This window comes from Nanorana parkeri, unplaced genomic scaffold (genome assembly GCF_000935625.1).
Source record: "Nanorana parkeri isolate BGI_ZX_2015 unplaced genomic scaffold, ASM93562v1 scaffold100, whole genome shotgun sequence".
In the NCBI taxonomy this organism is placed as follows: Eukaryota; Metazoa; Chordata; class Amphibia; order Anura; family Dicroglossidae; genus Nanorana; species Nanorana parkeri.
This window is the reverse complement of record NW_017306368.1, coordinates 1,184,345-1,198,957: the sequence shown is the minus strand read 5'-3', so window position 1 is coordinate 1,198,957 and position 14,613 is coordinate 1,184,345. Positions and strand designations below refer to the sequence as shown.

At 42.4% G+C, this 14,613-nt stretch overlaps 1 protein-coding gene across 2 annotated transcripts in view; it reads right to left on the bottom strand.

Moving 5' to 3' along the window:
• LTBP1 (latent transforming growth factor beta binding protein 1) overlaps positions 1–14,613 on the bottom strand; it is a 169,663-nt gene that overhangs the window by 83,838 nt on the left and 71,212 nt on the right. For both annotated transcript variants that reach the window (XM_018552900.1, XM_018552899.1), the window contains exons 7-10: positions 11,083–11,250; positions 3,950–4,135; positions 2,157–2,176; positions 1,081–1,177 (exon numbers count right to left, since the gene is read on the bottom strand). In XM_018552900.1, coding sequence (XP_018408402.1) covers positions 1,081–1,177; positions 2,157–2,176; positions 3,950–4,135; positions 11,083–11,250 — 471 coding nt within the window. The remainder of the gene's footprint in view (positions 1–1,080; positions 1,178–2,156; positions 2,177–3,949; positions 4,136–11,082; positions 11,251–14,613) is intronic.

Here is a 14,613-nt window from a genome sequence, read left to right as displayed (position 1 = left end):
ATATTATTTATATAAATGTAAAAAAATAGGAAAATTAAAAAAGTCAAGAAAATAATGTAAAAAAAATTTGAAGAAAAAAAAAAAAAAGAGGGGGGGGCCCCCTCCCAAACCCCTTTGGTCTGGTAGAAAAGTTAGGAGGAACCCCATTTAAAAAAAAGCGTGGGGTTACCCCCAAAATCATACCAGACCCTTTAGGTCTGGCAGGAATTTTAGAAGTTAAAATTAAAAAAATTAAAAAAAAGGAGGAACTCCACCCCCAAAATTGGGGGGAAAAAGACGTGGGGTCCCCCCTAAAATTCTAAACCAGACCCTTGATCCAAGCACAGGCCTGGCAGGGCAGGAAAGGGGGAGCAAGAGAGCGGTAATCCAGGGTCAATCACGACGTCCAGTGTTGTCCACGACGAACACTCAGCGAAATAAATGCACATTAACTGGACCGCACGCGATGAACTACCGCCACATAAAGTAAAATCTGACAGCTGCCGGCAAAATATAAACAATTGGGCGGAGCTAGCGGTGACAAAACCCTCAAGACAAGGAATCATATTAATTTCTATGGCCCCTGTTCACACCTGAGTGTTTTGTCGCAAGCAGAAAAAACACCTGCTGCTGGAAAAAGTACATGAGCTACAATACCTTTTGCCAGATTACAATGCTTTTTGCTGCCATAGACTACAATGAGAAACTTTGTGCAACAAAATGCACAACAAATTGTGCAAACACGCTTGAAACATGCTTTTCCAGGGGGTTCCAATTGAAGTCTATGGGACCAAAAGGCGCTGTAATCTGCCAAAAAGTAGCTCATGTACTTTTTTCAGTGACGGGCATTTTTCTGCTTGCGACAAAATGTTCAGATATGAACAGGGGCCAGAGAAATGAATAGGATTCCTTGTCTTGAGTGTTTTGTCGTGCTTACCAACAAAATAGCTAGATTTGAACAAAGTCTTAGCCACTGGCTTGCTTTTGACATTTTCTGCATGGAACCAACCTCCTCCAGTGTATTCATTTTTTCAGTCCTAAAGTATAGATGTTAAAGCAGATAGGTGACTTCATGCACAATCATTTGCAATCATGTTTTACCTGGATACTGAGGATGTAAGTTTATGGTTGAAATTCCAGGTGACAGCTGTGGTTGCCCGTGATCCACCGGCCGTTGACCATCTCCAGTTTGAATGTACTTAAAAGGACAAATAAAAATAATAAGTACAGCACAGAAGAGTATTGTAAAGACTTGTTGATGACTCTAATGCCCAGACTGTATTACGCATGGTAAAACACACATTTTACCATATGTCACAACCAAGTGTGAATTCTTAAAGGGAATCTAAACACAAGAACAAACATTCAATATATCACAGCTTACCAATCCTTACATGTGGTGGCTGCACTATTTAATCTTTCAGGCATTTTTCCTTTATTTTTATCTGGTGATCCAGCCAGTAAGACACTTCATATTCTAAGGTGAGAAGGCTTATTCATTGTTGTATATCTATAGAGGAGCAGAATTGTCACCCTAGGATAGGAATACAAAACACCTCCCCTTCTTCTCACTTCCATAACATGGGGATGGGGGGTTCTATAGTCCACAGAGAAAACTGTAAACAATTTTAACTAAGAGGGCAGCAGATGCAGAGTGCACAGAAAGTTATTCGCTCACCCGCTTTCTGGAGGATCAGCAGGATTTGTTTGCACTTTTCAAACAGATAAAACAAAATGTGTTCAATTGCATATTTAACAGATCAAAAGGGAAGAAATTAGAGCAACAGTTCACTATTAGGTTTAACATACACTTTAATCATAATACAATTGTTCATGGTCTTTAGGTCAAGCATGGAAAGACATAATGATAATTTACCTGCCTTCATATGGAACAAAGTTGCAGAGTTTTTACACCCTTATTAACTATGTAACTATACTGTATGTACATATATTTTACCACCCCCACTCATTTAGTGCCATCAGAATGACTCGCTGAGACATCTTTCACTTGATTGTCCATGGTATTAAACAATTTTACTATTATAATCTTGTTTACACACTCTGGTATTTATTTGCTGTAAAAAAAACAGTTAACATTATGTGAACTATTACTTAAATAATAAAACAGTTGAAACAGTTTATACAAAATAAATTTTAAGTGTGCGTGAGGACATTACCTGATCTGTTGTAGTAACATCTGTGAGTGAAAAAACAAAACGAAATAAAACAAACTTAGTAAACACACAACCTAAAGCAACTTAATAACGACAATACTAAATATGTAAGTATTTTATACTAGACTTCAAATTGCATTTTATTTTGCAAATGAAAAAAAAGCATTTTTTTTTTGTCCCACAGACTCGCTTCAGGATTTAGGGGGTTATTCACTAAAGAGCCAAAGGATCCAGCTATAGCTTTGGCTGATCCTTTGGGGGTGATTTACTAACCTAAACACACGCACGCACCAGGTGCGTGTGATTTTCACACAGCAAAACTTATTTATCAACCAAAAAGTCTCTAAAAGCATATTTCCACTAATGCCATATATGGAAAAATCATGCACATGATGCATGATTCACAGTTTAGACAAAAATGGTTAGCTCATGCATTTACATTCCTGCATTCATCAACGCAAGCAACACAACATAGAGCTAATTTACACCTTGCAATTCATGCAGGGCTTTGCACAACACACCTGCTGGGTGTGTACACACTACAAAGGTGTTTAGATTCCACCCATAGATCATGCTGGGAGGGAACACACTACAGAGGTGTATACATGTTCGTGGTGTGTTTATAAGGTTAGTAAATCAACCCCTTTGGCTCACTTCGGTCACCTCTGCCCTTCAGTTCAGTCGAACCAAAGGGCTGCTGTACGGGCTATTCACAATAGCCTGTACAGCAGCCCAAGGCAGCCGAGCAGCTCAGCCGAAGCGTGGAAAAAGGTTGGATAAAGCCGATCTCCTTGCAAATGGCAGCATGTTGTAATGACAGCTCAGCATCCCCAAATGACCTGGTGACACTGATCTGTCATTAAACAACAACTGGGCGGAGTCGGCCGTGACATCATAGCCGGCTCCGACCAGTTGCTTTTTTTGCCCGGGACCTGCTAGAAGACTTTGGCAGGTGCCAGCCAATAGTAAACAGTTGGGTGGAGCTAGCAGCGATATCACTGCTAGCTCCGCCCAATTGTCTATATTTTGCTGGCATCTGTCAGAATCTACATTATGCAGCGGGAGTTCGTTGCGTGCAGTCGGGTTGGCATGCGTCTTTTTTTTCATTGTTTTTATTTTTATATTTCACCGAGTCGTCATCGTGGGCAACATTATTCATTGGCCGGGCCCTGCTAGAAGACTCTGGCAGGTGCTGGCCAATAGGAAATAGTTGGGCAGAGCTAGCTCTCACCGCTTTATATTTTGCCGGCATCTGTCAGATGCTCCATTATGCGGTGGGAGTCCGTCACATTTTTTCTTTTTTTTTCTTTTATTTAAAGTACATATATTTTAACATTTTATTATTTTTAACATTTTTGTAATAATTTTTCAACATTTTTTTTTTCCTATTCCGCTCGCTACCTCAGAGGTACCAAGCAGAATAGCCGAGCTGAATGCCGGCAAGCGAGAATAGAATGAGGCGATCTGCAGCAAGAGAGCTGCCAGAGCTCCGGCTCAGCCAATCCAGATGTTGGATCGGCTGAGTCGAAGTCCTTCTGCACTTCAGCTCAGCTGAACATGCACAGCATGTTCGGCTGACCGAAGGCAGCCAATGTACAGCTGATTTTAGCCAATGTACGGCTGAAATCAGCCGTAGAAGGCTGAAGTGAATAGCCGAACAGCATTCGGCTCACTTCACTTAGGCTGGGTTATTCACTAGACTGTCTTCGGCAGCTTTCTGAATAACCCCCTAATATTTTTCACATTTTGGCTCAGTAGAGCTTTGGAAATAAATATTTGTACATATCTTCACTTACCATCTCTTCCATCTGGAGCATTTCTGTGTGAAACAGATAGAGCTTCTACAGGTTCTTCCCTTGTTATGACTGGTTGAAGCGTTGTCGTAACTGGAGGCTGTGCAGTATATGGTCTAACATGTGCTGGCCCTCGAAGCACAGGGACTGTGTAGCCCATTCCACCCGGACAGATTTCCTTGAAAGCAGCTTTAACAAGAGTATACAGTGTATCATTATGTACCAAGGATTTTTATGAGGCACTAAGAGTGGCACTTAATAATCACGGGTGTAATATACCATGCTAAACACTAGATGACACTACAAAATAGTGTATAATGTTATTTTATGATTTGTTGTTTGGGGTTCGGATAGAGCCCTCTTAGTTCATGTTAGATGTTGAGTAGATAATTTGATGGGTCACACATTTCTACTACACCCTCACTGTCTTTAGCTAGCAAGCACAAGAACTTGCTACAAAGAAAAGATAACAAAACTGTTGCAATTCTTAGAAAATTCATAGAAATACCACACAGCCAACCCATGGAGATGCTTGGACTTCTTTAAATCTGGTCTAAAAACAGGTTTTTACAGAACTCTTCAAGTTCACAAGTTCATTAACACAAGTCCATGATCCGAGGTACAAGTAGTGTAACGAGGCATGCAATTGCCAGTAACTAGAACGCTCATTCTGCCTGTTTTTTTTTTACTTTTGCAAGGGGTTTTATCAACATTTCCTTTTCACAGAAACTGTAATGTAAACTAAAAAGACCAGCTAAATAGTGTCTATAAATCACTGAGCAAACTGTATACAATAAGTAAAATATATTTCCCATACTTGCAGCAACCATTTTACAACAAGCACAATGTAACAAAAGGGTATATTTTTTCAGATCAAGCACATGCTATGAAAATATAAATATCACATAATGCATCATGCGGGATTGTTCTATTTTGACAAACACAGGAAAATAATTTTCATTTCAAATGAAACAAAATACATAGTTGAAGTAAACATAACTCAGTTTTTCATTAGTACGTACATTCTAGCACAAGTTCTACACATATCAATGCATACAAAAAAAGTAGAAAATACAGTAAGTACTTTCAACTGTTGAAAAGCATGTACAAAGCCCAAATTCCTAAGGGCCAACATTGTCATGCTGCCAAAAGTGAATTTGCACCCCCCATGGTCCTATAAACCCATTTCCCTCCTAAATAATAGTGAAAATACTGACCAAGATCTTGGCCATAAGAATTCATTTTTTCTGGACCGACTTATACATAAACACCAGGTCGGCTTTGTGCCTTGTGGGCAAGTGGGAAACAATGTGAGCCGTGTATTACAGCTAATCCACCTAGCCTGCTTGCCATCTGTAGAAACATTGAACATTGTTGAACTTTTTGAACATGTGCAAAGCTTTTGACACACACTCATGGCAGTATATGCCCTTTAGTTTTGGTGAGGACTTTCTAACCTGGATCCCCGCTCTCTATGCTCAACCAACTGTAACAATAAAATATGTGGACTTCAGTTCCAAACCCTTCCTATACTCCGGGAACCTGTCAGGGATGCTCCCATATGTTTTATTAATCTTGGCCTTGGAGCCACTAGCAGTTGTAATTCAGGTGAAACTGTCAATTCATGGCCTTGAAATCGTTGAAGCCCCTCACAACATAATGTTATATGCAGATGACATCTTGTTTAACATTATTTAACCCCATATAACCTTACCCAACTTATTTAAAAATGCTTGTGCACACTCAAGGTTAATGAAGGCAAATCCAAAGAACTAAGGGGTCTATTCACGAAGAAGCCGAAGGATCTAGCTGTAGCTTCGGCCGATCCTTGGGCTAGTTTCGGCCCCAGGGCTCCCTCGGTTCAGTAGAACCGAAGGGCTGCTGTATGGGCTATTCACTATAGCCCGTACAGCTCCCGAACTTGGCCGAGCGGCTCAGTCGAGCCGAACGCATATGCCTCGAATCGTTTGAGCCGCGTTGAAAGCCGAAGCTTTGAATTGGCCGGCCCACAGCCTGCTTCTGACAGCTGAGCGGAGCCAGCTGTGATCTGGCAGAGATCAGCGTCCCTGATTACCAGCTAACCAGGGACACTGATCTCCAGACAGCAAACTCTCCAGGGCGCTCCGGGAGTCTCCCCCTCCCGGCCGCCAAGGAGAGAAACATTGCTTTTTCTTTTTTTTTCTTATTCTGACACGGAGCCATGTCAGAATAGAAAAAAAATACAAATACATTTTTGGCCATAGGAATGCATTGCTGGATTCCTATTGGCTATTTCAATTTGCAATAGCCAATAGCAAAATAGCATTGCACCCGCCCTGCAGCGGGTACAATGCTAGTTTGCTATTGCAAATTGAAATAGCCAATAGGAATCTAGCAATGCATTCCTATGGCCAAATTATTATTTTTTCTATTCTGACACGGCTCCATGTCAGAATAAGAAAAAAAAAGAAAAAGCAGTGTTTCTCTCCTTGGTGGCCTGGAGCGGGACACTCCCGGAGCACCCGGGAAAGTTAGGCTTTTTTTTTTTTTCCATTTGACGGCAGCATAACCGCCGGCCAATAGAAAACTGTTGGGTCGGAGCTAGCTTTCATTGCTAGCTCCGCACAATCATTTTCTATTTTTATTTTTCTACTTTTTTAACTGTTTTTTTTCCCGCTCGGTCCCACAGAGAGACCAAGCAGAACAGCCGAGCCGAATGCCGCTCGGCGGCATTCGGCTATTCACTCACTGCTGTTCGGAGAATAGACCGAACAGCAGCGAGTAGCCTGCCCGAGGTTCAGCTCAGCCGATCCAGATGTTGGATCGGCTGAGTCGAACTCCTTCTGCACTTCGGGTCGCCGAACATGCTGAGCATGTTCGGCTGACCCGAAGCCACCCGATGTACGGCTGATTTCAGCCGATATAAGGTGAAACCCTAACCCTCCAACACGTCCCACTCCCACTACATTCTTCCAAAGAGTTTGTTTTGCTCTCAGATATATTTATTAATATCAGAAAGGGAAAGAGAAGCCATAGTAGGGCTATAATGTCATATTGGATCAAGAATTGCATCAAAAATTCAGTCCTTGCCATATATATGGAAATCCATTTTAATCAATTAACTAATAATCACTATTTGAATGGTGCCAGATTGTACAGACTGTATGCTGGGCCTCCTGTATATACTAAACTTGTCAAAAAGATCTATGAATTACAACCAAACTGGTTATTTTGGGAAACAACAGACACTTTCCTTTTAGTCCTTTTATCACAATAGGATTTATTATGATACAGTAGTTATGGAATACAGAAGCCAGCAACTCCGATCTAAAAGCCAGAACAAGGGAACGTATATTTCCACTGACGTCAATAAAGACATTAGGCACATTGGCTCCCTTGCTCCTTGAATTTGTCCAGATGTGCAGTACAGACACAATACTCCAATAATCACTCATTTAAATAAAACTTTATGTAGCTCAGAGCAGTGTTTCAGGAGCAAGTGCAGTGCACAGTCTCTAGGAATAATAAAGAAGGAATGTAAACTAAACACTTAAAACTAAACTCAAGGCTAACAGTTAAAAACACAGAAAAAAACATATATGTGAGCTTTTTTACCTGACAAATGATTTGTAATTCTGTCTATCCAGTTCTGAAATTTACACAGCTCTGCCAAACAGCGCAACTTTGTCTGGCAGGGCAGACGACATGATTTTCTCTGCTGCAGTTATGTTACACGTGCAGATCTGGTCCCTCCACCAGCCTGTGATTTGACAGTGATGGGTAGCAGCAAAATGATGAGCTAAACATTCTGTCACTCTACACTTTTCTCCTATCAGCATGTCCCTTGTTAGCACATGTTAGCACATGGGTATTGCAGCACAACTGACTGGCCCATAATGCTGCTTCTTCCTCTCCAGTCTGAGCTCTGTTGTACAGGGGCTGCAAGAGGCCGATACCAAGTCAAATTCAGGTACACTGCCTACATTTAAAAATAAATGTAATTAATCTGTATAATGAATACAGAGCTGTGGTAAATTTTGTATTTTAGAATTGGAGTTCAGCTTTATCATAACATTCTATTGTTCCAGAAAAAGTAAGCGTCTTTTGCAGAAATGTGACTCTTGCTCTGTATGCATAGCCTGATGTCTTCAGCTGACTTTTTAACAGACCACTTGTCAATAAGGATGGGCTGAGTGTTCGATTCGAACATGAGTTCGAATCAAACATCGGCAGTTCGAGTGCTCGCCGAGCGCCAAACTTTATGGCATGTTCCCGGTCTGCTCGACCGCGTACATTCCATAATGCAAAATGCCCACTAAAGCTCTGATTTGTTAAAGTCTTGCACCTGACCACAGGTCAGGTGAAAGACTTTGCCCAATCAGGGCTCAGCGGAGGAGGGGCCTGAAGGAGAAAGTTCTCTATCAGGTCCCCCCATGTGGGCGGGTGCAATAGCCAGCTTGCTATTGGCTATTGCATTTTACAATATCCAATAGCAGGCTGGGTATGGCTCCCAGCCTGCAGACGAAGTGGAGGCAGGGGGGCGGGGCAGAGGAGCCACGGCTGGACCGAAAAAGAGAAGCACACTTGCATTGAGTTCGAGTTCGTATTCGAACATTTCGGCTGTTCTAATGTTCGAATACGAACCGAACAGGGGGGTGTTCGGCTCATCCCTACTTGTCAATCACCAACAGACTTTGACCTTCTAATCAATTTAGAAATCTGTCTGACTAAATACAACAAGCTACTCAACATTGATGATTTCCAATTCAACTAACTAGGAAGAGCATACTGTATATGAAGTATTTGTTTATACTGTAGTTGCATTAAGCATAATGCTTGAGTACAGAAAGTTATAGTACTTATAACTTGTATGTTTAATTAATGTTATTCCAAGAAGAATGTCTAATGGAAATTCACTATATTAATTAAAATAAGAAACCAATTGAAGTTCCAATGTAACCAAAAGTGCTGTTTTAGATGGACACTTTAAGCCCTCATTCCCACGAGAAACAGTCGGCCCGTACAGATTCGTGCTGCGTGTGATTTGTACGCAGCAGCCTGTTCTTCCCTATGGGAGCACTCGGCCGTACGCTCACCCGAACTGCACGTACGTGCGGGTGACCATATTCGTATGCTCATAGGATGGATCCTGTCTGCGTGGAGCAAGGACACCCGCACGGACGTGCAGTTCGTGTGAGCGTATGGTGGCGTGCGGCAGCTTACTCCCATAGAGAAGAACAGGGTGCTGCGTACAAATCACACGCAGCATCTGTCCCTCCCGGGAGCGGCCCGATACGGCCATGCACGCAGCACCTATCTGTTCGGGCCTGCCGTTTCTCGTGTGAATGAGGGCAAAGGCTGAGCCACCCCAGACTTCTTGCAGGCCTTACAACATCCAGCAGCAAGATCATCCTACCTTAATTCCCAGCTCAATCAATGGTAACATGAATATAGGATCATCACCTAGCTTAAATATTCAACAAAAGGTGTTCTTTACAATCTAAGCAAAACTTGTTTTAAAGTTTTGCATAGATTTGCCGGGTCCAGTTGTCATTACAATGAGAGCTTAGCGGGACCAGCGGTGATATCAAAGCCGGCTCCACTAAGCTCTCATTGTAATGACAGAACAGCGTCCCCTGGTTACCTAGTAACCAGGGGACACTGTTCTGTCATTAGGATGAGAGCTTAGCAGAGCCGGTTTTGATATCACCGCTGGCCCCGCTAAGCTCTCATGACAGTTCAGCATCCCCTGGCCACTAGGTAACCAGAAGATGCTGAACTGTCATTACACACTGAGAACTCGGCGGAGTCAGCGTCCCCTGATTACTTGGTAACCAGGGGACGCTGATCTGTCTCTGCAAGTGGCCGGAGGCAGCCGTGAGATGACGGCTGGCTCGCCCCAGCAGTCAGTAGAAGGCTGTCGGCCGGCCAATGACTTCGGCTTTCACCTCGGCCAACTTCGGGAGCTGTACGGGCTATAGTGAATAGCCCATACAGCAGCACTTTGGTTCCACTAAACCAAAGGGCTCCCGTAACTGAAGCTAGCCGAAGGATCAGCCGAAGCTACTGCTAGATCCTTTGGCAGCTTTGTAAGTAACCCTCTAAATCTTTAGACCCCAGTCTAAAATCAGAAATCCATAACAGACCCTTATCTGAGATAGGGGTCTAAAACCCAATGCAAAAAAATCTCACCTTTTACAGGAGCCCCTGCCCCCTTTACATCAGAGTCCCCTTGCACATCAGGAGCCTGCCTGCACCATGGAAAGGCATGGCGTTGTGCAAAAATTTCAAGGCACCCCTAAGGGAGACAGAAGGCATTCCCGGGTGCCATGACACTTTGGATGAGAAAGGCTGGCATAGAAGCATAAAACTTACTCTGGGTACGCTGTGTTATCAGCATGAAATAGTGATATTGATGGACTAGAACACAATGGGTTGATTTACTAAGAAATAGAAAATATTCATCCAGCACATTGAATGTTCATGTACAGTAAATATGGTGTAATGCTCAGTCATGTGCAAGGAAATTTGCACATGATTCAAAGACTTGAGTGAACATTACTTCAACTTATTCACTAAACTAAACGATTCATTATTTTGCAAAGTCAATATACTTTGACTTTGCAAAATAGTAGATATGCACCAATAGGTGTCAGGTGCTGACTGCAAACTGGCTACAAGGTAAAACCTGATACTTCCTATTTTAAACAGCTTATTTTTCAACAATTTTTCTATCTAAGTTTTCCATTTAAGCCAGCAAAGTATCTGATACATAAAGTAAATGATTTACAAATAAATGAAATGAAATAAAAACACCAAAATATGCACTTTGGTGAAATCAATGATAGAGAGAAACACAAAAACAATTATGCCACAAGAAGTAATATTACTTTTCCTTCTTCCCTCCATTGAGAGAAGCCATTAATGTCTTATGCCTGTTTTAGGTTTTTGAAAATTATTTGCGAACCAATAAATTATTAGTAAAAATAGATATAAGGCCATTATAAACTGGTGATATTTATCTATCTATACACCCAAATTCATTTACCTTTATAGAAACAGCAAATGTGTAAAGAAGTTCCCAAAGCAGTTTTATAAACAGACAACATTGTCAAAACAGATATGTCCATGACAAAATCATCAGTTGTTTGACTTACCAGTTCCAAGTAGAGGGCACTTTTCACAGTTGGGTCCCCAGGCTTTGCCCACACTGCAACAGCAGAGCTGCCTAGTGAGCTGAACAGATAAAGGATGCATACACTGCTTTGTAGCGCTGACAAGCCGATAACATGGTCCCTTCTCCTCAGACACCAAAAGATTTTCAGCTGTGGAAATGAGGATTAAAGAATGTTAATGGGGAGATACATACTATATGTCCAGAACAGTCAAAATATTATTCTTATAGATAATGGGCAACAGCAGATTACCTACTAGCATGGTTCTTATACTTCCATGTTGCTTATACCAGACCATGGCTATACATACACTATATTACCAAAAGTATTGGGACACCCCTCCAAATCATTGGATTCAGGTGTTCCATGAACATTCCTCGAAATCCCCTCCCCCCCCCGGTTCACACCACAAAGTCTGCGTTCCAGAGTGTTCGGCCTCTAGAACGCACTGGGATTCAAGCCTGCTGGCTCCCTGCGTTCAGGGGTGAGAGGGGGCGTGTGGTTGTATTGAAGTCAATGGCACCGCAGCCACGCCCCCGCAGTGCGATCATCTGTTCCAGTCCAGTGCGATCTGCAAAAATAGTGCTTGCAGCATTTTTGCAGATCTCACTGTACCGGAACTCAGGCACTAATGTGCCTGTGTTCCGCGTGCGGGCGATCGCACTGCGGGCGTGGCTGCGGTGCCATTGACTTCAATGCACCGCCACACCCCACCCGCCCCTGAATGCAGGTGTTTTTTCGTTGGTAGATCTCATGGAGCTCGTCATTTAAAAAGTAGATCTCCAGACAAAAAAATTTGGGTGCCCCTGCTCTAAGCCAATCAGATGTCCTGCATTCATATCTGCTGACTAAGAACATGCTGAAGAAGAGAGCAGTGAGAAAACCACATTTGTCTGCTGCTGCTCCTTTATTCTCCAATCACTGGTGTAAGGAGGAGACGCAGCTGTGTTGTTTAGCTGCACAAGAAAAGCCAGGTTACCCGGCTGGCTGTGCTATGGGAACTTGTTGATTTCAGGATTGGATGAACAGAAACACAAATCCTTTGACAACTCCTATGTATGAATTTCAACTGTGTAGCTGTTTGTCTGAAGTTCAGCTTTAATGGTATGACACTAGCTGAAGACTTGGCAAGTTTGAGCGGTTTTTATTATGTTTTATTTAAAAAGATAAAAAAGATGGCAATAAAGAGTCTAAAATGATCAAACACAATTTATGGAACTCAAGAAAACAACGCAGCAGTCGAAATGCATATCTTATCTATCTACACCCCAGTTTTATTTGCTTCCTTAATTAAAGAACAACACAATTATTAAAAACCCTTTCAGTGGAGCTACTCACATACAGCAAGGGTTAAGCGCTCATTCTGGTCTAGGGAGAAAAATAACAAAGCTATAATAACCAGATCATCTGAGCCGGCTTGCTCTTAGACCGGTCCCTGGAGCCTCTCTCCCCCTCCTCTGCAGCAGTCTAAGATCCCGTAAATCATCACGCTCTACACACTGTATATAGGACATAAGGATGCCGAGGTACATTCCATCTCTGCAGCGGAGGAGAAGACAAGCTGGAGGGAGTGCTGTCACAGCCGGCCATCTCCGAGGATCGTGTGAGTATAACTGTTTTTCTCCTCCCTTGACCAAAACGAGCACTTAACACTTGCAGAGAAGGAGCAACAGATAACTAAACAGACTGTGATGGCTCGAGGATGAAATGTTATTATTTGGGACAGATGCTATAAATAGGCCCAATGCTCAATGTAAAACACTGTACTCGAGTTAACGCTATGTAGAAATATTTTTACAAACTCCTCTTTGCTCATTTATTGGCATCACACCAGCTGCTTGTTAGGGGGTAATATTTCACCCTTCCTGTCTGTGGTACATTTTTCTGATTGTAGAATGCGTGAAACAGCCTGGCAGCACGTTCCAGGAGTTCGGGAGAAGGCAAGGTGCCAGTTTCACTTCATGAGATAGCAAATAGATGCTGAGGACTGCCAGCCATAATGCATTATAAACTACACATTTCAGTTCCAGCTTATGGAAGTAAAAAATACTAAATAAACATGTCAAGGAGAATATTTTTTTTATAATACCAATAAAAAGAAAAGTATTGTTAATTTTTGAATTTACATGATACATAAAAATAAATTCCACACGAAGCAAGCCGATGTACGGCTGATTTCAGCCGATATACGGCTGAAATCAGCCGTACCAGCCTGAAGTGAATAGCCGAACAGTGTTCGGCTCACTTCACTTCTGATCGGTCATTCACTCGGCTGCCCTCGGCAGCTTTGTGAATAGACTCCTTTGTGTTGTTACAGCTTGTTCCTTTTTACATTAGAATTTGCTGTATTATAACATGCTGTATACAAAAACAGGCATTATGTTAGCATAATTTAAAGTTATCCTGTCATGACAGCTCCCGGAGCCTTAGTGAAAGACATCAGGGTAGAAAACAATTGTTTTGTATGTGCCCTGTTCACAGCATGCAGCAAAGCACATCCCCATCCCCATCTTGTGTTAAGATCTACTTTTCAAATGACAAGCTACATGAAATCTACCAACGAAAAAAAAACCCTCCCCCGCTCTCTCTTTCCTGGCTGTCTCTCCTCGCTCTCCTGGCTGTCTCTCCTTGATATCTCTACTGGCTGTCTCTCCTTGCTCATCCTCCTGGCTGTATCTCCTCTCTCCCCTGGCTGTCATTCCTCATTTTCTCTCCTGGCTGTCTCTCTTCACTCTTTGGCTGTCTCTCCTTGCTCTCTCCCCTGGCTGTCTTTCCTTGATCTCTCCCCTAGCTGTCTCTCCTCTCTTTCCTGGCTGTCTCTCCTTGCTCTCTCTCGTGAGTGTGTCTCTCCCCGTTCTCTCCCCTCGCGCTCTCTCCCCAGCTGTCTCTCCCCACTCTCTCTCCTGGCTCCCTTTGCTGTATTTTGCAACAGGCTGTGTAAACTAATATTCTTTGATGTAATACATAGCACTTCAACCACCAGTATCCACCAGAAAGGTGTCAGGGAGCTCGGCTCAGCAGACTCAGGCTAATAGGTAATCAGGTGTGCACAGCTAAATAAATATACCAAAATGGCATATAGGGGCCACCATTCACACCATGCGTGATCTACCAGCATCAGCTTTGAGAGCTACTGGTAGATCACGATCTACCTAATGGGCACCCCTGGTGTAAACAATCCCTAATGTGACTCTGCATTTATTATTCACCCAATAATGAGTGAGCTCAGTTAAAAAGAAAATATGTTTTTGCTAGCACATGATTGCCTAATTGGAGTGAACAAAGCTTCACCCAATTTACTAAGCTCAGTGAACATTCACTTTGCAAAGTTAACAGTCTTTATACCTTAAGTAAATCTACCCCATTGTGTCTTACAGGCCACATTCTGGATGACAGAAAATAAGCAACATTTATGCAAATGACTAGCATTTGAGGAGCAGATGGTAAATGTTATGAATATATATGGTAAAACACAGCTGTAGCTACTGGATCAGCAATTAATGTGCTATGATT